We start from the raw sequence: 23,445 nt of genomic DNA, 5'->3' as shown, positions 1-23,445 counted from the left end.
AGTAGATACTGTTTATTTCACTGACTGTCTATGACTCCCTGCATCATACTCACAGCCTCTGTCTCTGGCTTCTCCAGGTAACCTAGCCACAAGAACAACAGAGCAGCCTTTGGCCATACAATAGATTATAGCTTGTGGATACAAAGTGGAAGCTCTGTTTTCTTATCTCCAATTGGTAATAAAAGCTCACAAGGTACATTCTAGGGTCTTTCTCAATTACTTGCCCCTCTAATAGCTGCTTACATGTTTCTGGTGAAGCATGTTTTATTTTATATAATAGTTAAAAAAAAAAAAAAGATGACATAGCTTATAAAGAGAAAAATAATGCCCCCTTAGCATGAGCAATACTGCAAGGTTCTGATTGTTGTGGGGACGTTTCTTGTAGCTTCACAGTTTTGCTGCGAGGTGTAATGCCCAAGTTTCCCCAGAAACCTAAATCCAGAGTGGTAATTTACCTTTTAATTGATCCCCATGAAATTTGTTTTGCATTACAGGTCAGACACTGCTGTTCCCAGAGAAGAATGTGCCCAAAACAGAAGTGCTGGTCACTTGGGAAGAACTGCCTTTTGTAGTAGCTGACAGGTACATGGTTTTTGTTATCCACACATGCAAATCAGGGGCTGGAGCTGCTTTTATCGTAGTTGCTGGTGTGGGTTTATTCACTGTCACTGATACCTCTACTGCTTCTCTTTTCTTTAGATAGATAGAGCCCATCAGTGTCCCAAGGCTCAAGCTCCATCACGTTTACCCCATGAAGAAGGACAGCTGTATGACACTGACTCTGGGCATCCTATATTACAAAGGAGCAGCATAAAGGGCACTGACCCAGAACCCATTTCCTAGTTCATGTCTCACCTTCCACATCTCCAGACCTTTTTGAAAGAGACTGTGAGCATTCAAAGACCTAAGCAGTTGCTGAAGCTTCATTTCCTACTTCAAAGTGCACTGGGGGGACTACACTATGTTACACTCCTCTGCAATCCCACTCATTGTGTAGCTGGAAATGCTCCTCAGCTGTGGCAGTGGGATAGTACTAATGATGCACAGCAGATCAGAGTAACTGGGAAGAGATGATTGTGACTCCTGCACTTGCTTGCAGGGCTCAAGAGACCTGACCTGCTTCCCAATTTAGGATGGTACAAGCCTTTTAAGGGTTAAATCTAGACAGATGTTTGTGTCCCAGTTCCTGGAGAAGAGTTTGCATTCCTTGGTTAGAGAGTTTAATATATCCTGTCTGGTTTACTTCTCATCCCATTTCAGAAGAAATGCAAACATTTCCCTGCATATTATTGTCAAGCAATGGAGAATATTCAGGTGGGCTCCAACGTTATGCAGCTTTAACAGAGAAAGAAGTTCCTGGAAAAAAAATGTATTTGGTATCTTCATACTGCTGTGCCAAGGCAGGAGTTGCCTCCCTCCCATTGCCCTAATCTAAACAGCCAGCAGTCTCTGTGAGCTAGAAGCTAACTCAGCAGCTCTCCAGAATCATGTTTTTAAATAGTTTCCTTTTATGGAGAGCAGGCCTGAGTTCAAATACAACAAAGCTAGAAGAGCCTTCTGGGTTGTTTTTGGGTAGTTTTGGGGTTTTTTTTGGGTGTGGGGTGGGGGGGATTGGATGGGTGTGTTGGTGTGTTAGTAAGTGACCTTTCCAGCAGGGCCCAACAGAGTAGGAATTGCTTCTTAGGATCTTTTCAACTCATTTTGGGGCAGCTACCTTTGCACAGCAGGCTGGGACACAACGTGCTGCAGCTCAGCTGGGTGGCACTTGGCAGCACTGCAGCAGTGGTCAAGTGAGTCAAGCTTACAGGTGACAGTGCAACCCAGAGCATCTGTGAAAGCAATTATACCACAGCCAGAAAGAGCTGCCAGAGTGCAGCACATGGCAAGCTGGCTCTGTAATGGTGGCATGCATTTCACTTTGGTCCCTCAGTCACAGATGGGTACAGGGATCATGAGTGCAACCAAAAGCCTCTCATTTTCTCCCCAGATGCCTCTGGGAGGGAATGGGGGGGAGAAGCACAAGTATTTACTCGAAGCACGAGGCCACTGTGTAATTGCTGCTGCTGTGAGCACAGGAGTCCCAGTTCCCATGTGCCTTCTGCCCCTTAGGTCTCTGATGGATTACTAATACGCCTGAAGCAAGACAATTCCTTTACCAAGTGAGTACAAAATGAGTGACTGTGTAGCACAGGAAAAACTCAAAGGAGATGGAATGGAACTAACTTAAGTACAAGGTGTGGGCTGGCTATGAGACCTGAGAGGTCACCATGTGCACCCCTGTGTCTGAGCCTGCCAGGGCAGGGCTCTGCACTACTGCCCTGCTGGGACACATTCTGCTCCAGCAGAAAACAAGCACCCAGTGTCTCTGATCACACACCTCAACCCTGGTTTGGAAGACTTCCTCCTGAGGGCAGGTTACTCCTCTGATACACCACCTTTCTCCTGAGGAAGCCAGGAAGTGGTGGAAGCTTGAGGAGAACAGAGGCAATAGAGTTAGTGGTGTCTCAAATGTAGATCAGAGGTTTTTTCTCACCTCTAGTGTCATGCTGCTGACCACAAAAAAAGACAATATACTCAGGTTTCCTCAGCTCAGGATGGCTTAAAACTAAGTGACCTAGAAAACAAAGTTTCAGAGAACACCAACAGTCAGTTTTGTCAGTCATCTACATTCCCCTCTGGGAATGCAGCAGTTATGGCTTAGGCAGCAGATCTAAACCAGGTCTTGGAGACAGCAGGAACCTGGTTACATAAGAGGAGTAAATAAATGTTCCCCCATTCTTCTCTCACCACCTCAAGGTCAGGTATTTGCTTTCTGATTAGCAAGAGAACCTCTTACCAGCCCCAGGTTTAACCTATGCTAGCTTTTTTCCTGCTGTTGAGGATAATGGGATGAGGCAGGGGAAGACAGCAGTTGGACTATCAGGGGTTTCATGCCATCCTCTAATTTATTTCCCTAGGCTGCCACAAGAAAGCAATCTCTCAGGCTCTAGAGCTGCCTCCTCTGAAAAGCACTGCTCTTGATTCCTAACTAGAATTTGGCAATAAGCCTAAAGTCTCTGTGGAGTCAAGGAGCTCTAATGAAGTCTAGGAAAGATCTGGTGTGGGGTGTATTTATACTTGGGCAGTAACCATGCAGACAAAGCCTTGTGTTCTCTGCCACAAGGAACAGGTAGGGAATGGCACTCAGCTGAGCTGAAGAGGCAGGTGTGATACACTATGGGGTGAAGAGTGTGGAAGAATTGTAGTTAGCACCACATAGGAGAGGATGCAGAGATTACCAAGTCCATCCAGCACTGAAGCTTAACATCAAGCTCTTTTCTCTTGCCATTTGGGAAAGACTTGCATTTTCTCAGGACATACCTCCTACCTCTTCAGGGGCCTGCAGGGTTGTACATGGGAGGGACTAGCCAGGCGTAATGACACACTGTACAAGGTGGCAGAATATCTTACACAGTTAGGAGCATCTTTCCCAGTAAGAAGTGGGGCCTGTATGTACAAGTGTTAGAGGAGTCTGGGAGGCAGCCTTTTTGTTCAGGAGAGGTACAGCAGCATTGTTCTCCAAAGGAGCATCTACTCTATGGTAAGAGGCAGAAAGGTGACAAAAAGAAGGGCCGTGGCTGCTTCCCTTTCTAACTGACCCCTTGTAACACCAGCAGATAAAGTTTATATTGACTCTATTCTTCCTCTCCTCCTGCTTCTGTCCCTACTCCCCCTCCAGAAGTGGCAGAGGGAGCTGGGAAGCAGGCAGCCTGGACAGCGCTGAGAGCATCACTGAGCAGAGGGGCTGAGCCCCGATGATGCCTCAACAAGTGCAAGAGCATAATCTGGTATTTCCCACAGAGAAAACAATGAAAAAAAGAGAAACAGGTGACTGATTAAAAGTTTCCCCCCTCCTGTACACAAGATTCTGCAGTCACGCCGACAGATAGACATTAAATAATTCTTCCATAATAAATGATTGGAGATAAAAGCCGGCGGTGGCTGCTGCTGCTGTTTGGATTGCTCCGTTGTCTGCATCTTTGTTTCTAGTTTGTTCCCCGGCCACTGTCGGCTGGTGCTGGGGCTGTCAGACCTTTGCCTCTAGCATTTCTAGGAAGAGTTTATGCATGGGAACCTTGCCCTGCAGTTTGATGCTGTAGAAGTGCTGCACAGCTTTAGCAGCCGTCTGCCGCAGGAGGGGCAAGGTCAGGAGCAGCTTGCCCGCTCGCCGGGGCTCCTCGTTGCGCTGACTCAGCTCGTAGTCCTGCAGGGCTTCGTGGAGAAGGTCCTGGAGTTTCTGCACTGCATCCATGTCCTCTATGTGCATGGAGTCTGCGGTGAGCGAGAAAACACAGCAAAACAGAAAAGTCAGACATGAGAAAAGAAATCCTTTATGGCTCTGAAGCTAATGATGTTTTCTTTCCTTCTTATCTGTTCTTGTGGAGTTTTTTCGGGTTGTTTTTGTTCCCCCCTCCCCAGGGCAGGGGGTGAGGGGTGTTTTTTGGTTTGTTTCTTAAGCGGAAAAATCCAGCTTGCTGCAGGGGTGGTGCTGCTGCACGAAGCTGGGCAGCAGCCCAGTGTGCTGGCCCAGCAGTGCAGGGACAGGAAGGCTCCCAGGGGTGGGTGGGTGACACACGTCCCTGTGTGCTGCCCAGCCGCCCCAGTGCAGGCAGGGGTCAGGCAGGGGCCTTTGTGATTTGCACTTTCACTTGCCCTCCGTGCTCCTATGGGGAGAGTCACCCCGCAAGGGGCAGCAGCTGCTGCGCTGCCGCTTGGGAGCAATCTCATTAAGAATAATTAACGCTGCTCTAGCGCTTCATCTGTCTAAACTGCCTAATTGCCGTGCAGCTGCTAAGGGTGTCAGCAAGACAGAAAAGCCCCAGTAGGTCACAACCAGTGTGCCCAGGGGTGCTGCCAGACCCACCTTTGTGCATATGCCCCTGCTTTCAGAGACTGCCAGCAGCTTCCTGCTGAAATAAAGGAAACCCACGCCTCCAGCTGGATTTCTATGAGCTGCTGGAGGCGCTAGCAGGGCTTGCAAGGCTCCTTGGTGTGTCTGTGAAGTGAAGGTAGCTAGCTGGTAAGGGTTGAGACTGCTAAACTGTGGGTAAGTCATGGTGTCAGAGGGAAGCACCAAAGAGCAGAAAGGCACAGCATCACCAAAGGTTTTCTCCCTTTTCATCTTGCTGATACATGCTTCTTTCTTACAACCATGACACAGCTGGAGATGCTGTGCCTTGTCTTCATTGTTCAGAGACTTTTAATCAATACTGAACCTATTGATAAAGATTCCTGCCACAAGGCAACAAATACAGAAGCAATAGTGAAGAGACAGTATGGCAAGCACACATGCACACGTGTAGTTGCACCCCCTGCCATCACAGCCTGAGCTTTGCAGTGTGCCAGTGCTCTGGCTCAGCCTACACACAAACACAAATGTGAGGACATGGGCTCCCCAGAGTGACAGCAGTGAAGGGGAGGAAAGCTGACTGAAGTGCTAAAATATCTCTAGAAATATGTGTCATCTTTGTGGAGAGCACAACACAAATTAGAGACTGTGAATTTTTTAAGATACATTTGTGGTGAAAATGCTATTTATGATGCATGATTTATAAAGTATTACAACAGTTGGGAAAATATTATGTCTAGCAAGAAAGCTGTTTAAGAAGCTGTTTAGAAGGAATGCACTAATTAAGAAGATATTAAAGGGAAATATCCCCAAGAAGCCTACCAAAGAATGATTCCTGATACATTCATTATACATTTTTATTCAAGAGACCTGGCCAAGAAGCTCAGAAGAGGGCTGCTAGGTCATCACAGCGACCTGAGCTAGACACAGAGGTTGATTCTGAAAAGGAGGGAGAAAGAAGCATGTTGCCAAGTCAGCTGGGCAACTTGTCCCAGCCAGGTAGCACCTCTGAAAAATTTCCATACACAATCCAAGAGAAGTAAGTGGGATTTGTTTCCTGCCAAGTCTCAGAGGTCATTTTGAAGACTGGAAGTATCAAAAGCTGGAATGTCCTCTCTCCTTTCTGTTGAATGTCCTTCTGGCTAGGGGCACAAGGGGGAGAAGTAATCACAGACTGTCAGAGTTTGCAGATCCCAGCAGGTGGTAGAATTACTGTGCAATGAGCCATGATTCAGGGTAAAGTGGGTGCTCTGCTTTTGGGTACTGATGCTGCTGTACACTAGACAGAATCCCAAAACTTCCCTTCTGCCACCTGGCCTCTGTAAAGGTGGCAAGACTTAACAGCACTAAATAACTAAGTGTATACAGAGAGAGAAACTGGGGAAATAAAGATCAAAGCCTACCCACCCCCACCACACTCTGCTGAAAGAAGCTCAGAATTGGCATCTGACAGCAAAAAATAAACGAACATTGCAGGATTAATTTCCTTGCAATCCATCAGTGAACTGGTGTCGATGGCATTGATAAACTGTTAATTACGAAATCAATAGCTATGAATTTTTCCAGCTACCAGAGCACTGAGGTTGGGGGCAGGCTGCCTGACCATGTCCCTGAGGGTCAGCTGGCCTAGGAGCTGGGCTGCATACCAGGAGCCCTTCTCCAGCACTGCTGGCACGGGCACAGGGCAGGTGTGAGAATGGATGAGGCCCACTGCTTCCTCACCTAACTCTGTTATTGCAGCTTCTCACAGGAATCAGAACCCCATAGGACCCATTAGTACCCATTAGAATTTGCTATGCATCCCTTTGCCAGACCCAGACATTGCTCACTCCATCTTAGCATTAAAATGCATTGCAGAAAGAAAAGGGGAAATAAATTTTGGCCACTCAGGGATGTCCTAAAATGAATGTGTGCTGTATGCTAACCTAGAGGACTCCTCAATACATAGGCTGATCAATTTTTATTCCTAAGGAAAGAGGACTTAGGAATGCTTAAAACTGGACTGCTGACTCTGAAGGGTAACAGATTAGGTCTACATCACCTCTACTCCATCAAAAAAGGGTGATCATATTGTCTGGGACTGTCTGGGACTGCTGCTCTGAGAATTAAGAATTCATCCCTCAGCTCTCTAAATGCACTTACTAGACAGAGATCCCTTGAATTATCTTTGCCAATCCCAGCAGGTGTGGTGTTGGTGCGTCACACCAAGGAATCAGAGATCAGCCTACTGTCAGCTTCTTCTCTAGTAAAGAGTGAGTGAGCTCCCACTTCTATTTTCATTTGTCTGAACTCTTAGAACCAAGGGCTCACACAGGGCTGCATAAGTCCCTAGAACTTGGGTTGCATGAGCAATTACACCCAGAATTTATCTACGTGGAAGGGAAGGCAGAAAGCAGTTTTAGGCAGCACAGGTGCTAATCAAGGTGTTCATCTTTGAGCCCTATCTCTGATCCAAGGAAGCTGAAGCCTGGCCCAGACTGCTCTCCTCCCATTTTAGGAATTGGCTGTTTGCATGGCAAGCATACACATGTAGGCTCTGTAAGTTTATCACTGTCAAAAATATACTAAGAAAACTAAATGGCATTAAAAGAATGTGAAGGTTCAAAGTTAAGTTACAACAGAAAAATACACTTGCCATATTCCAGCTTTCTTACCTGTATGTTGCAAGAAGCTTTAATTACATGAAAAACAAAATCCCATTCTTTGCTTTCCTATGTTTCAATACAGATATCAAAGCAGGACTTTTGTGGATTATGCTTCTACATAGCTACACTTCCAGCTGCAGTTGGACAAACCAGTGAAGTCAGAGTGACTCTTTCTATCCAGCTGAGAACATGCTTTGGTCTGTGCTTCCTGACCCTTACCTTGGTTTCTTTACTTTACAGCACTGGAAATGGAACCCCAAAGCATCTGATGAGTGTTGGTTGTTCTGTTCTGTCTTTGTTTAGTTTTACTCCTCTCCTGTGGAGACTGTCTCATAAGCCTTACTCTGGGCTTAGTCCTGAAAGCACAGTGAGCAACAACAGCAGACTGCTTCTGTTGCACTGTGAAGAACTTGACAGCAGTGTCCACAGCATGGGCCAGCTAAATGCCCCAGTGTGGCACTTCTGTCACAACTGCTACCCTAGCACTTCAGCCTCTCCCTGTTTAATCCTGTGACCCTCCTGGTAGACAGGGCCTTAACAGGGTGATTACATCACCCACAGCCACCACTGCACAGACAAGAGAGGCTAGCCTTGGCCATCTGCCCATCCTGGTTCACTGGCAAAGTGAAGGCAGCAATTAAAATTAAAAAAGCAATATAAGAGAAATTGAAAAAGGGAACAGAGTTATGAAGTGCAGAAAAACAATAGGGGAAATGAAGGACATAGAAGGAAAAGCCATGGCTAGAAGGGCTAAGGACAGTAAAGAAGTTTTATAAATATTTAAGGAATAGAAGAAAAATGATCATTTATAGGGGGTCCTTTTCAACTGGAGATTATTAACCTATTAATAGTAGTGCAGAGTAGATAGAAGTCCTGCATGAGTATTTCTCTCTTATTTGGAAAAGAGAAGCTATTATCTGTGTTAAATGAAGATGATGAAGACTTCATAGTCTGTTGTTTATGCAAGAAGGTATTAGGACAAACTTCACAGAATTCAGCAGAGCTGGATAACTTGGCTTTAAGAGTTCTAAAATTACTGGCTGAGGGTCATCCAGGGTAGATTAAGAAGTCTTGGTATTTTTAAGAAATTCAAGATGACTGAAAATGTTCTAATGATGCACATATTTTCCTAGGTCTTATCTGATAATTTCTACGATAGACTGATGTGAGCCAAGCAAAAAAAAAAAAAAAAGGGAAAAAATAAAGGTGACATTCAATTAAGACTAATAAGATGGCATTTATAAGACATGTAAATATGGTACTTAGGGACATGGTTTTGTGTTGGACTTGGCAGTGCTGGGCTAACAGTTGGAAGTGGTGATCTTAAAGGTTTTTTTCCATCATAAATGATTCTGTGATTTTACTGCCAGTCAACATGATATTTGGGAAGAGAGGCCTTGTCAAACAAACTTGATTTCATTCTCTGATGAGATTACAAGTTTGGTTGATAAAGTTAACTGCACAGATATAATAGACTAAGGTTTTTATAAGACACTTGGCTTAGGACCACAGGACATTCTCATTAAAAAATTAGCACTATGCAATATCAATAAAGAACACTTTCAATTGATTAGTAACTGGCTAGATGACAGATCTCACAGTAGCTATCAGTGGTGAATCATCCCTGAAGAAGGAGTTTTCTCATGGAAATCCACAGGGATCAGTATAAAAACAAGCTGCTACTCAACATTTGTATCAATGAGCTGTAAGGATTTTTTTTATTTTATTTTAAATTGCTACTGCTAAGGAGTGGATGGATGGCAAACAGGGACAGAATGATGTAAAATGGTGACGCAGCCTCACAGAATCCTGGACCTGGATTCTTAGACTTGAAGTAATGTATCCATAGCCAAGGAACACAACTATGGAAGAGGAAGTTTGTAATGTCAGGTATAAAAAGACCCAAAGTCATAGGACCCAGCTCAACAAAGATCATCCTTTTGAGGCTGAACTCATGCAACCAGACTCTTTTTTTTTTTTTTTTTTTTTTTTTTTTTAACTGAGAGAATAATTAATTATTAGAGTCAGCTGCCAAGCAAGATGAAGATTCCCCCTCTTTTAATCTTCCAGCTTCACACTGGGTGTTTTTCTGTAAAGTGACTTTAGCCAGGCATAGATACTGGTTTCAGTGCTGGGCTGCAAGGGTGAATTCTGTGACCTGCATGATGCAAATTTGGCAAAGAGATCTGATGTGAGTCGATGAGACTCAGGGGATGTAGAGGGAGCCCTTGTCACACAGTAGCTTTAGCAGTTTCCCTTTCAGATGGGACTCCTCAGCAAATCCGTGTCTGGCTGGCTTTGATACAATGCAGCCTGCTGGACTGAGGGCTGCAATCTACATCCACACTGTCCCCCAGATAAAGGGGGATTCAATGTCTCTGGTACCTCAACGTCTCCAGGACAGGGCCAGGCAGCTCCAACCCCGCAGCATTTTGAAATTGGGATGAGTTTCCCCATTTGCTGTATCTTACCAACACTGCTGAGGTGATGCAGGTGTGGCTCACATCCCTTTTCTGAGCTCATGGTACTGGAGTTAGCTTGCTAGAGGAAAAGGCCTCCACAGACCCTTTTACTGCCTGAAACCAGCAACCAGTCCATCCCTGTGTGTTCCACTCCCGACTACAGGGTCAGAGCACAGCTAGGGCTCTGGCAGCAGGAAGCCTCATTTGTCCCTGCTTTCCAGCTTAGAGTGGAGCTTTGAGAATGTTGCATGACACAGGCAGAGATTCCTGGGCAATAGGCTCTAGTCTCTCCCCAGGTCAAATAACAGCATGAGCCTTGACTGCCTGGTTGGAAGAGTGGCTGGGCCAGGCTGTACCTGAGTTGGCAAGGGCCAGAGCTTTGAGCGTGACAAACTCCTCCTTTTCCACCTTGAGCTTCTTGTAGCGGCGCACCAGCTGTAGGATGGCCAGGTAGAGCTCCAGCAGCCCTGTCAGACGAGAGTGCTCTTCATCCATGATGTAGTCCTCAGCATAGACCAGCTTGTCCTCATATGGCAGGGAGCGGTACACAATGCCCAGGATGAGAATCTCCATCCAGGCACTCTGCAGAAGGCTCATCTGGTCTCCAAGGGAGAGGTTGGAGAACCCTAGCAGGGAAAAAGACAAGCAGGGTCAAATGGGTGTGCAGTACTAGGGACCTTAGTTTCCATGAGATTCAAACCAGGCACTCTTCCCTACTGACCTGCTGCTTTAAAAAACCCCAAACAACTCACTAAAGTGACCCTGTCTCTGTAGCAATCAGCACACATGTAGCACACATGGACCTTACCCTTCTCTTTGCTCTCATGCCCACCCACAGCCTCAAACAGGAGTCCTGATCCTCTGATTGCATTTATGGGAAGCCAAGGTTGGTGATGACCTCTTTTCAATGACCACTGCTTATTTCACAGCAGCAACTCTTTTGAACCAGTACTCTTTTGTACCACATTGCCTTCCCTCTCTTCCTCTGCAGGTCTGTATCGCAGCCATTTAGCCTGTCCCAGCTGAAAAATGAGCAAAGAGCTCCAGATGGCAGAAAAGAGGTCTGAATTACGAGTATACTACAATCTCACATTTTGGCAAAGGTAAGAAAAGGTCCTGCCACAACAAAATACCGAAATGTGTTCAAAAATGAATACATTTGTGAACAAAATCCTCTTCTATTCCTCATCACACTCCAATCTCCATACAAGCAGCTCTGCCTACAACCCTACCCAGAGACAGAATTCCTTTGTGTCATAAAGTACCTAAATCATAGCCAAACCTGGTAGCAATGGAACCAGCCCCCACAGCAAATCAAATATTCTCGCAAAATACAAAAAGAGCAAAGATAGACCCTGACAGCCTCAGAATTCACTTGAGAAAGTGAAGAGGACAAAAAACAGAGGCAATGTCCACCTCAAGGTGGGGAAATAAGTGAATGGGAAGGAAATTGTCTGTTGTGCCTTCCATACCTGGTACCCTTGAAGGCCAGACCATGGGATCCTGGGAGATGTAACAGTCATTACAAACAGGAATGTCAAACACAATGTGTTGGTCCTCTCTAGGCAGATTTTGCCCAGCATGGACAGGCAGAAATTGTACCTTTTTGGGAGCCCCTTGCTTCTAAAGGTTCCGAGGGCTGTGAAAGAATGGGACACCCAGGCATGCCTCAGCTGGGAGGGTGATGCTCCACCAGCCTCCCCAGGCAGTTTTCCCCCCAGATGCTTATGAAGCCTTGGTGATCACCAACAGACCTCTGAACTCATGAGCCTCTATGCAGAAGACTCCCAGCTCTGCTGGCTGCATGCAAGGCTCAGCTGGACTTCTCTATCCCACACCCCACCCTGCTCATAGCTCTTGGCCCCACATCGGGGCTCATGTAGACAGCCACCATGATGATCATTTGATTTCTCTTGTTATCAAGTTGGCAATTAACAAAAGAGCTGATGATTGCTATATTGACTGACTGTGGGATCTCCTTTTCTATCTGCACTATCTCAGCTGGGGAAGGGAAGGCAGAAGGGCAGGTTAGTGGTATTTATTTATCTCTACGCCATGTTTTGTGTTTGTGTTGCCAGGGGAAGCAAAGGGTGATAATGGCCTGGCAGCCCTTGGACATCCAATTTCCCTTATCAGGCCACTGAATAGAAAAGAGGCCCCAGGCCACATTAATTAACAGATACCAATCAGCTGTCACGTGCTGTGTGTGCAAGGTCTGAGGGGAGCAGTGGGTGGGAGGGAAGAATCAATAAACCATTGGGGAGGAGTGCCAGAGGGAACAGCTAAAGAGTTCAGGCTACTGGGGAGAAGAGCTGCAAATCCAGCTCCATGACTGTAAGACTGATTCCTGTACAGCACAGCCTGTGCTCCACACAGCCCTGAAGAATCCCACCTCTTGCTCAGGCTGGGAGGTGGGTGCCTTGTCCTTTATCTCACCCTTCTGCCCTGCACTCACAACTGTGCTGCTCTGGAATGCAGCTCTCCTGACTCAGTCCAAGTGCAGGCTGCTGCAGGTCCAATGCTTGGGATCCTGTCTCCACAGGTCTGCCTGCTGCACAGGGAACTCATGAGATTAGCCCTGAGATCAGAATAAAGGTGCACAGCCACTGTTCCACTCTTTAGAACCTGAGATCTCTCCTCTGGTCACCCCTCTCCTAGCTCTGACCATGGAGATAAGTCCAGCATTTGGGCTGATGCCTTAAATCCATTTTCTGGATCAGACACTTGGCCTTTCTGCATCTTCATTCCCCATGGATTACAAAAGGTGTTTTAGGCCATTGCCATGTTGCCTGTGAACAACATTTCATAAAGACTGAGTCACATAATAGAGTAAGGGGATCCAGGACAAGCATGGCTTGTACTTTTCTGCTACAGAATTAAGAAGAAAAATTGATTTAATGCTAGTAGTAGCCTGCACACACAGCATCTCTATTAATTGCCCTTTCCCAGAGGCTGTTGTGGCAGGTGAGAACAGGAGATACCATATTTTACCTTTTGCCAAGAACAGAAGAGCCAGCTGTAATTACCCCACCCACCTGGGAAAGCCCCTGGCCAGAAGCATTCCCAGGCAGCCAGCAGCTCCAGCAGGCGAGTGGGAAGACAGAGCACTATGGTGTCAAGCCTGGGCTTGAAGTGTCTGACAGAACTGGGAGCCTTTTCCTCCAGCTTCACACATGTGGAGTGCAAGGGCTAATGGACTGTCCCTGAATCACTGCAGCACAGGGGAAATCATATAACTCTCATGCTATAAGGGTTGAGATCAGGGAAAGTAAATGTTAATTTCACCTGTCAAAATCACAGGTTTGCTATTTATTATAAAATTTTAACACTGGGGAACCTCTAGCTGTGAAATTTTCTGTCATCTTACAGCTCTCAGGAATTGCTAGAATTCAACTGTTTTGCATTCTTGAGCTGTTAATGGCCCAGCATCCAGAAAATGCCCTTAGTGATCCATTTCTTGCTGCTTTTCTCAAGTCTGACCCTGAAAGGTGCTTAATCTACCACTGCCCCAAAAGAGAAGCCCCTGGCTCTAGCACAGAGCTGCGTACATATTTCCCTCCTTCCCAGGTGCACCTTGAGAAAAGGTGCTTTATTTGCAATAGCTGATGTGACATTCAGGTTGGTGTTTTCTTAATTTTATTTTTTTTTTATTATTATTTCAGTGGTTTGGCAGTGGGAGCTCCCAGAATAAAAAAAAAAAAAAAAAAAAAAAAAGAAAATCACATAATTTGTGGCAAGTGGAGTTCATAATCTGTTAATTTATTATCATTTCTGTCATCCTGGAGGGCCATTAGCAGAGGTAATAAAAGGAGATGTAATTATAGGATCTGAGGCCACTCCAGACACAGCTGCTGTCACTCCACTTGCCATATTTCATTCTGTGCTAGTACTAATGTCTTCCTGGTGAGAACAGCACAACAGCTACCCTGGGAGAGCCTTCATCATGGCCCCTCAAGAGAAGTCTTGTCACCCTGCACCAAAGCAAGAAAAGGTGGATGTTGTTCCAAGACAATTTCCATGGGGGGAGAGTGAGTAGGGCAGCAATGTGGGGAGGGGTCTCATACAGAAGGGAACAACCCCACATTGGATAGGTGTAGCTTTTGAGCTCATGGCCAATAAGGTTGTTGAGTGAATAACATTTGCTAAACATGATTAAATCATGTTTTATTGTTATCACAGGAAAGTGTGCTTAAGTTTTACTGATTTTATTTGCTAATCCTGTGGGGTAGAAGTTTGTGTTGATAACTAGGATCCTTCAGGGTTGGTATGACTTTAATGTCACATCTTTTTTTACTAATTCCAGTGTAACTACAAGGCAGGAATATGTGACTTTTTCTCCTTTCTCCATCCTTCTCTGACCAAGAGTTTATGCACACAGAAAGCAATATAATGTTTTGCTCAAAATTCTTGGAAGGCAGAAATACAAGGCATAGATAATTTAGACACCTGGCAGGCTCCTGGCCCTGCCCTGCTCTGCCCCCTTGCTGCATAACTCAGTATGTTTCATACTTGTTGCAGAACTACAGAGTTTTTGTATAATTATTATGAGCTATATTTTATTATTTTTTTTTCTCAGTACTGCTCTCTTAAATAACAATTCTTGAGCTCTTGCCTGTGCACACTCCCTTATAAAATACTGCTGCTGCTCTGAACTGTGCCAGGCTGATTACTGTGGCTGTTGCTGTGTTGTAGGGCCTTTGATAGGAAAGGAAAATACACAGAGAAAGAGATGATGGCTGGTATGCCCTGATTTCAGAAAGGAGAGGAAGAGTCCCTTTCACAGTGCAGGAGCAACCTCTACTATACTCAAGTTCTGGGGTAGTATTGCCAGGATGGAAAACTCTGTAGGAACTCAGCTCATCCCACAGCTACAATGCAGGAAACTACAGCAGGGCACTCTATGTGAAGAGAAATAGCCAAGGTTAGAGGGATGTACAACAGCACCTCACTGGAGCTAATTGCATTGCATTAAAACCACTCCTGTAAACACAAAGTATTGGGTTAGTAGAGCAATCCAGGCTGAGTTCTCTAATCACCACTGTAACCCCACTTGTGATGAATCAGCCCCAGATGGATTCCAGCACTAGTGACGGGTATAATCCTTGCAGATATGGCAGATCTCATGTAAGAAGGGCACCACCAAGATTAACATCTCAGAAACACTGTCCTGAAAAAGTTTCTTCAGACTTCATAGTCCCATTTTACAACAATCTATAATCCATATAGCCCAGAAAACCATTAACTCTTCAGTCCCAGGAAAAACACTCTACAGTAAAAGAGAAGCAGCTACCAAAAAGCCAAAAGAGGAGCAACAGAAACAAAATATATGGGAAAACTATATGATCACTCATATTAAGATGCTTTACCAAAAAATGAAGAACTGAAAGCCAAGAAGCAAAGCAAAACAACACAGACCCATGCAATGGAAGACACAGACCGCATGCAGTAAATCCTGTGATCCTGTATCAGAGCCCCATTTATTCTCCTGACAAAAGGAAGGGGGACAGAAGGCAGGAGATAGCTGAAATGAGCTGTTTATAGCTTTAGTGAGCTGTTCATAGTGAATGTCTGAAGCAATCTTTGGAAAGCAGCCTTGTAAACTCCAATGATATCCTCTAAGTTCCCTGACTAGCCTTCTCCACACACAAATTCAACCTCTATGTTTCTGGTGGGGTTGGAGAGAGACTAGAAAGAGGGGAGCATTTCCCCTTCCCAATCCAAATCTGGGAAGAACCCAGAACTCAACACTGAGGGCCATATCTGCTCCTTCAGCCTCATCCACCCTACCTGCAGGTGTGGGACACTTGTTATGTCACTCAATCACACAGGCACACACTGCCTATAGAGTGAGCCTCCCAAAGACAGTCACACTGCCAATAAGTTGTCCTCATTATTTGTTAACAAAGAAGCCTTGAGATTCACTGGGGATAGCATGTCTATGGCAATGGGATTTGTTCTGTGACAAATCCATTATGACAAGCTTTCCTGAATCTGGACAAGAATGCCCACTGCTGAGAGGGTGTGTATCTGCCTTGTCATTAGCAATAAAGTCCAGTCACTGCCATAATACTTATTCACCTGTAAACACAGCACACCTAGGTCATGTTGATGTGGTGCAAAACCATGAAAGTCCACCATACCATGCCTAAGGCTGTCTCCCAAGTGCTTTCACTGGGCCACTCAATGCTAGATATGACAGAGAACTTCATTCTATCATATCAAAGCCTTCTGTGTAATCCCAGGGCACACACACGTACAGAGATCCATTTATGCACCTCCATCACAGGCTGCATTGGAGCTTGTTACCAATGACTGCCCATCACTAGCAGTTTTTTGTAACAGTACTTTTCACCCATCACTACAGGAAAAAGTCCTGGTTGAGGCCAAAACTGATAAGCACAGAGATCAATAATAGCTCGCTTTGCTGTTCATGTTTCACCCTTGAAATTCCCCATTTACCTGGGATGTGCTTTGCCCAGCCAATGATCACCACCAGTTCCCTGTCTGCCAGGTCACAGAGGGTTGTCAGGGCTTTGATGTCGCTCTCCGGCATGGTTGGATCAGGCATGGCATAAATCTTCTCTGGCTCAGCCACCAGCAAGTGGGAGACGATCTTAGTCACTGCACATTTCAAAGGAGAAGCTGTTGTATCTCTTGTGACAGAAGGTGAACCCTCCTGGGATAAGACATGACTGTGGAGCACCTGGACCTCAGTAATGGTTTAGGTCACAACAGAAAACCACCCTGCAGCTACACAAGCTGTAGTGATCTGCCTATGCCAAACCAGCTCTGCACAGGGATGACAAAAGCAGGAAGCTGCTATAATGTTGTCAGTCATTGACCCAGGTAGGTCCAGTAAGGGGAGAAGGAGGTATCAGGAAAAAGTTGATGGGAGATGGAAAAGTTTAGAGTTATGGGTAGTATTGAAGAGAAAAATCAGCATGGGACGGGTTTTGTTAACATGGCTTGGGTAAAGGAAAAGATCAGAATGTCACTAAATGGATTTACATAATCTCCTAGGAAAGGTCTGGTATTTAACCTAGGGACAATTAATACAGTACCTGAGCTCTACCTAGGCCTGTCTAATTATTCTACACTATGATTGTAAGAAAAAATTCAAGTGCTGTTGACTGATACAGAAATCATTAAGTGACAATTGCTACACCGTACTTTTGGGAGAAAGTGAAAAGAAATATAGTGGCAGCTCAGAGGACCACAATTCAAGACCAATACGTACAAGGCTTTTTAGCTGGGGGAGGGATCTGTAAGCTCAGGTAAGTGCTGCTCTCAGAATCCAGTCTCCTTTTGTATTTCTGACGGCCTCCACGGACTCGATCCAGACGAACACCTGCAGGTACAACCAAAAAAGTCTTCATGATTCCTTAGTGCCTTACAGAACCTTGCAAATACTAAAATCTGCTAAGTAAGATATTCCCCACACTCCAGGGAGCTTCCCTCTCCCAAATACTCAAGATCTCAGCTGAACACATCAATCTCAATACCATCTAGACTGCCTCCACCTCTAAGTATGCTGCTCTGAGCTTTACTTTTATTCAAAACATTAATGAAGACAGAAATTAACCCATTCAAACTCTTGAATCACTATAAATCTGATGGGCAAATGAAAAGCTTCAGACCTCAATGCCCTCTACTTGACCCTGCTTTTAAAAATAAAGACTTTAAATGTCAATCAAACTTGCAGTTATAAAAATAAGCTTTTAGATTGTTCTTAAAAATGAGAAGTTAAATGTTCTGTGACCTCTCACTGTTTACATTTGAAAAAAGTGACCTACAGCCAACAGATAATGAACTATGAATTCAACAAAGATGTTTCAGCCTTGATCAAGTAAGGCAACTGTAATAAAGGTAGAATCCAAATAAATAGAAAGAACCTTGGCTACAATGAAGCAATGATAAAGATGAAATAGGGAGACACTGAAGAATTTTTTGCAGCTCTTTCAAAGTACAGTGAACCAAATTGGAAACTGCACTCTGAAAAAAATTCCCAGTGACTGGGAAGTACCAGTGATTGTCACCATGCAAAAAACCATAACATCATCAATAGACCAGAAACAGCAACTAAGTTGTCCTATTAGTACAAAATGATGTTAAACAGAAACTGTGAAAAAAAACCCTACAGATATTTGTGCAGTTTCCTGTTATTTCTGAGCAGCCATATGGACTCTGATAATCAGTCTGTGAAATTTGGGTTACTTAGTCTTGCTGAGAGAAACAGCTTTAGGAAAAAATCTTTCAAGGTAAATGTAGGAGCATTTGAATTTACAGTACACAAGTACTTCCTTAGAAACACACAGGAGTTTATCTAGTATGATCATGGGAACCAATTATGTGATATACTTACTAATCACATTAAGCCATTAATATTTTGCAATCATAGTGCTACATAAACACAAACAACTAAAAGCAAACACTCATCAGTTTTGAAGTGACACTTTTTGAACAACCTGTACACCTGAAAAAACTCTGCAGTCAGCTGGCAAATATTCTACCCTGGAAGGGGGCACGTCTGTCACACTGCATTTCAACGCTATGTTTGCTTACTCTGTCAGGGAAAAGAGAAAGCTTTTACTGTGATGCTCACACCAGCCACACCTGCACCACCTGAAACCACTACTTGCAACAACATCTAGATCCTGATACTCTTCAAGGCTAGAGCACCAAAATAATTTGACTACCAACTGCCCCCTAAGCAGCAAGGCTAGCAGGCCAAACACACTCAGTCTGGCAGCAGTATCTCCCACTGAGCAGGAGAAGCAGGAATGAGCAGAGCAAGGGGACTCTGCTGTAGGTGGCTGCTGTGGGAGGACAGCAGATGGTGAAGATGGAGAGAAAGGTATGAAGCTGATATAGGTGAACTCAGATCACACTGAGTAATTTCTTTACCCTGCCACATCTTCTATTTCCTTACTCTGTATGGAGAATTCACTGACATCCCTAAGTCCCACCTTTCTCTTCCATTACTTGTTATTGTTCCTGAAAATGTTGCCTATTGCTGCATTTATTTCCATTTCCAGTGGCAGGTAGCCTGTGGACAATACTCCTTCCTGGGAGCCCAAACATGCTTCAGAGAGCAATTTCAAAAAGGACAGCAGGGAATCCCAAACCTGAGGTTATCGAGGGAGATCCCTGAGGAACAGCAGTAATAAAATCCTGGATGAAGCAGGAAATTTTCATTTCCATCCATGGTTTCTTTCCCTCTATAAATGTGCCTTGGTTTCTTAAGAAACAAGCCTCTATTCCATGCTTTGCTGAATGAATGACACCTACCTATAAGCCAAGAGAGAAGGGAGTGACACAAATTACTGGAACTGACAGTAAACCAAACAACCAGGTGTGAAAATTAAAAGGGTCAGGACTACACTGTTGGAAGATTACAGAGGAATCCAGAACAGGCTGCCAAGAATTCAGGACTGAATCACATCTTCCCAGGACTGTCCCAGATAAGGATCACAGGTGGGTGCATTCCCTCACACTTGTGGTCAGGGGGAGGGAAAGAGGGAGATGCCTTTCTTGCCTGGCAGAAACCAACACACAGCCCTCCAGGATGGTTTTGCTGTGCAGTTTGCTAAGCAGTGGGGAGGGGGAACTAGGAGGAATAGGGAGGGAACGGGGGAAGGAGCCTGTTTCCTCCTCCCAAGGAGAATGCCATCCTCAGTGCTTGGCAGAGGGATGGCTGCACAGGTTGCAGAAGTATTAGGGACCCTCAATCAGATTATAAGGACACAAGGGACTTAAGTGCATTAAAAAAAGATAAGAAAGATGCAGAGAGATTTACCCTCCATCCCTCCTTCCCCCACTGAGCCGATAGAGGTCTGTTTGCCCAAGGACTTCAGCTTGTTAATTTTGAACAACTGTTTGTCCTCCTCTTGTATCCCTTCCTGTGTGACACTCCTTGAGGCAAACGTTTTCAATCAGCACTTGCAGAGCCACGGTTCCACCCTGTCATCATCACTCCAGCTGCAGAGCTGGTGAACAGGCTGAGCCCCACAGAGCACATCCCAGCTCCAGTGCTGAGTGCAGAGACCCACAGGTACTGCAATAAACAAAAGCATTTCAACCCTCCAAGTCCCTGACTGTGACATTCCAGACATAAGCATCATGGTAAAAACCTTTTTCTAAAGATCTGACAGCTTAATGGATCATATCTAGATGGAAGGGAATGGCATGGCCAAAAATCAGTACTCAGGTACTCAGGTTAATGTCTGCTGCTCTGCTTGATTTGCTCCATGGTTGATTTTAAGACAAGCAGGCTGGTTACAGTGCAGCTCTGAGAGGGACACTAAAGGACAGACATTAAAATGGAGTGGGGAGGTGTGGTGGGTGAGCCCAAAGAAGCAGCACGAAGGAAAACACTGAGCAGAGAACTGGAGGGGAATGTAAACTGGGATATGAATGGAAGTGAGAGAGTGCAAGGAGAAGGGAGATGAAAGAGAGAGGGCTGGAGCAAAGCTGAGGGGCACACACACTGTGATCACAAGGGCAGGCTTCACACCACATGTGCAGCCACCTGAGTGTTAACTGCAAAGTGCAGCAGCCATGCATGAGATGCAGCTGTCCATACTGAAGACTTATATAGGATTTGGTACTGCAGCCTCACAAGACAGCAGCAAAATAAAGCTCCTGCACAAACACTATGCTCATATGAATAACAACTGGCCAGTTCAAAGGACAGAAGACATGCTACAAAAGTGTCACCACCACTGGACCCCCCTTTGTGTTAGCAAGGAGTTGAGATCAACAGTATAGGACAAAGTTTGGAAAGCACCACCCCTTGATAACTTATCTTGCTGGCAGCTCCTTCAAATTAAGGCTATCTATTCTGGAAACATGCCCTCTCCTCCCATTCCCCATATGGCAAGAAAGTACAGCTATTCATTCAATTTTGTTACCTTTTGAGAGACCCTGAATAAAAATCCTCCTCATCTGACCCAGCTATGGAGCTGACCCTGGTGTACACCACAGGAACTGAGTTCCAGCTCCTGGCAGGTGGTTCTCAGCTCCCTTGCCTGTCCAAGACCCTCTGACCTTGCAGGGAGGAGGGCAGGGCCAGGACTTGTGCAGGACTTCTCAGCTCAGCATCCTGCCTGGGGCATGGATGTCAGTTTTCTAAGCGTCCTGTGGGTGCCACTCGTGTTCCAGGCACTCTTGCAGAGAGGTCTGTGCCAGCACCAAGCCCCTGCAGTGGGAGAGCTGATCTGCTGATCGTTCAAGCTCCCTGCATTTCTCTGACATGCCCCTTGGAGAGACGTCTGCCCGACAACTTTGGGATCAGATGTCCCCTTACCGACTTGATAACATCAGGCCTTGGGGTTTTTTTCTTAATGGAAGTAAAATAATTCCATCTTTTTTTAAAAGCTGGACCCAGGCCGAGACTGTCGGAAGTAAAAATAGCCGAGTATGCAGAGGCGACAGCACACAGAGTCAGGTTTAGTTTCTCTTTTATTTTCTGGGAACTAAAAATACTTTTAAAAGCTCTGTGAAGCTAAGCCCTGGCCAGTGGGAAATGCAGTCAAGGCCCAATATCAGCTGTCGTGTCAAATTACCAGCCTCACCTCACTTTCCATCGAGTCCTATCACATGCCCAGGGATTGATAGGAACAGAAAGATCTATCTTGCCAAAAGAGCCAACAGAGGAGCCAAGCTGCAGGGTTTGCATGGTACAGTATGTGTCTAGACCAAGAAGGCCACAACCAAAGGGAGCACAGGACAAGTGCTGACCAGGGCTGCTTTTGCTGAGCTTCCCTGATACACTAGCCAGGTCCTGTGTTCCACTGCCCACCTAATCCTTGGGCTGCAGTTCCCACACTGCTTGCTCTCCCAGGGTCTGAGCTGCCGTGGTGCTCTGTTGCTAGCAGAGCACCTATCTTTGGGAGCTGCAGTCTAAAGTATATGGATTGGCACTGCCCAAGGAAGCTGGAATGTATAGGCCAAGAGCAAAGAAAAAAGGAAGGAAGAAGGGTTGTATCCAAAGTGTCTCCTACAAAATTTCCCTCTTCCTTTCTGTTCTGAACTCTAGGAGAGACAACAGCATGTGGTAATGGGATGAGTGAGCCAGGAGGAAACCTATCAAGGAAACAGAAAGCAGAGATGACCATTAAAAGTCAGGCCTGCCAAGATGGAGAAAGAAATAAACTGTAGGAAAAAGAAGCTCTGCCTAACAGGAATGGAGAGGCTGCAAACTGGCTAGGCTCTTGTTTGTTACTCAGATTCCAGCTTGGGAATGAGAAAAGATCCCTTTATACTATTAGGCTCTAACACCGTAGCCAAAAGAGGCCAGCCCCTAGAGAGCTTTCTGGTAGGTTACTGATGCTATTACCCAACTCATCTGAAATAAAGGAAAGCAACTTGAGGGTCACAGATCAGCACTGCCAGAAGAACCCAGTGACTAGGCTGCTGCAGGTGAACAAGCCTGGAAATTATACTTGGAAAGAGAGGGTGGAGAACTATCCTGGGGATGAGGGGAAGTAGAGATGGAAATCCATCTCCTGTGTTAAAACAGCCTACAGAGAAATCAGATCAGTTCAAGTAGGATGCTGCAGTGTCTTCCACCTTTGATGGTTTCAGGGTTATGCTAGTCAGGTAGGAAAGTTTCTTCGCTGTTGGGCTGACTGAAGAGTCCCTGGACTCAGAGAGACAGGTTAGCACTGTGGTACCTGATGACACCTGGTCCCAGGGGCTCTCAGGTGACCCAAGGTGCCAGCTCCTCACACACAGAAACACAAACAGCATGTCCCAAACGGTTGGTCCAAAGCATACAGAGTCAGGTGAAACCTTCACAGCTTGCAAACCAGTCCTTCTCCTCTGCCAGTGCCAGCTGCATGGCTGCCAGCTCTGCAGGGCTGTCTGCAGTGCTGGCCACTGCTGTCTCTCAAATGTACATCTTTCTCCCCAAGCTGAGCCCCTCTCACTTTGCTCCCTCTGGAAACTCAGGAATTAACAAGGACTTCAAGGGCAAATGGGTATAAAGAATATCTCATACCTTGTTCTCTGCAATGACTCTGTAATAAGCCCCACATGCACATATTCACCCTGTGCCCATGGTCCATGCAAACTTTCTCCTTTGACTGCTTCCCCTCCCAGCCATCCAAACAATCTGAGGCAGGTCAGCAGCTCTATTGGTTCTGCTACCCAGGGCCACAATGCCTGCACAGCAGAAGGCTGAGGGGCACTGTGCCAAAGGAACAGACACAGGAACATGCCTGTTCAGAAAAGACCAAGGTTGCCTTTCACAACAGGACCTAAAAGATGATAAAGCCTCAGCCCCACTGACTTTCCAAGAGGTAGAATTTAGAAATAAAGCCCCAAAGTAGTGTTTGCTGCCTAGAGGAATCTGCAGCCCCAGGTGTGATTTAACTTTGATAGCTCCCTGCTGTGCATTGGGCTCCCTTGACAGGCAACAGAGAAAAAGGCACCTCCACATTCAGTTCAC

General features: G+C 45.5%; 1 protein-coding gene and 1 long non-coding RNA gene across 3 annotated transcripts in view; one reads left to right on the top strand and one right to left on the bottom strand.

Moving 5' to 3' along the window:
• The first annotated feature begins 504 nt into the window (after positions 1-504).
• LOC130254357 (uncharacterized) overlaps positions 505-23,445 on the top strand; it is a 49,828-nt gene continuing 26,887 nt past the window's right edge. The window contains exons 1-2 of the long non-coding RNA XR_008840689.1: positions 505-582; positions 10,987-11,098. This is a non-coding gene — a long non-coding RNA (uncharacterized LOC130254357). The remainder of the gene's footprint in view (positions 583-10,986; positions 11,099-23,445) is intronic.
• Positions 576-23,445, bottom strand: part of ESRRB (estrogen related receptor beta) — a 40,512-nt gene continuing 17,642 nt past the window's right edge. For both annotated transcript variants that reach the window (XM_056493791.1, XM_056493792.1), the window contains 4 exons: positions 17,233-17,343; positions 16,455-16,616; positions 10,352-10,621; positions 576-4,311 (listed from right to left, as the gene is read on the bottom strand). In XM_056493791.1, the coding sequence (XP_056349766.1) occupies positions 4,067-4,311; positions 10,352-10,621; positions 16,455-16,616; positions 17,233-17,343 (788 nt within the window). In that variant the 3' untranslated portion in view covers positions 576-4,066. The remainder of the gene's footprint in view (positions 4,312-10,351; positions 10,622-16,454; positions 16,617-17,232; positions 17,344-23,445) is intronic.

Source organism: Oenanthe melanoleuca, chromosome 5, assembly GCF_029582105.1.
Source record: "Oenanthe melanoleuca isolate GR-GAL-2019-014 chromosome 5, OMel1.0, whole genome shotgun sequence".
In the NCBI taxonomy this organism is placed as follows: Eukaryota; Metazoa; Chordata; class Aves; order Passeriformes; family Muscicapidae; genus Oenanthe; species Oenanthe melanoleuca.
Note: the sequence above shows the minus strand (reverse complement) of the source record. Positions and strands in the feature narration are given on the sequence as shown.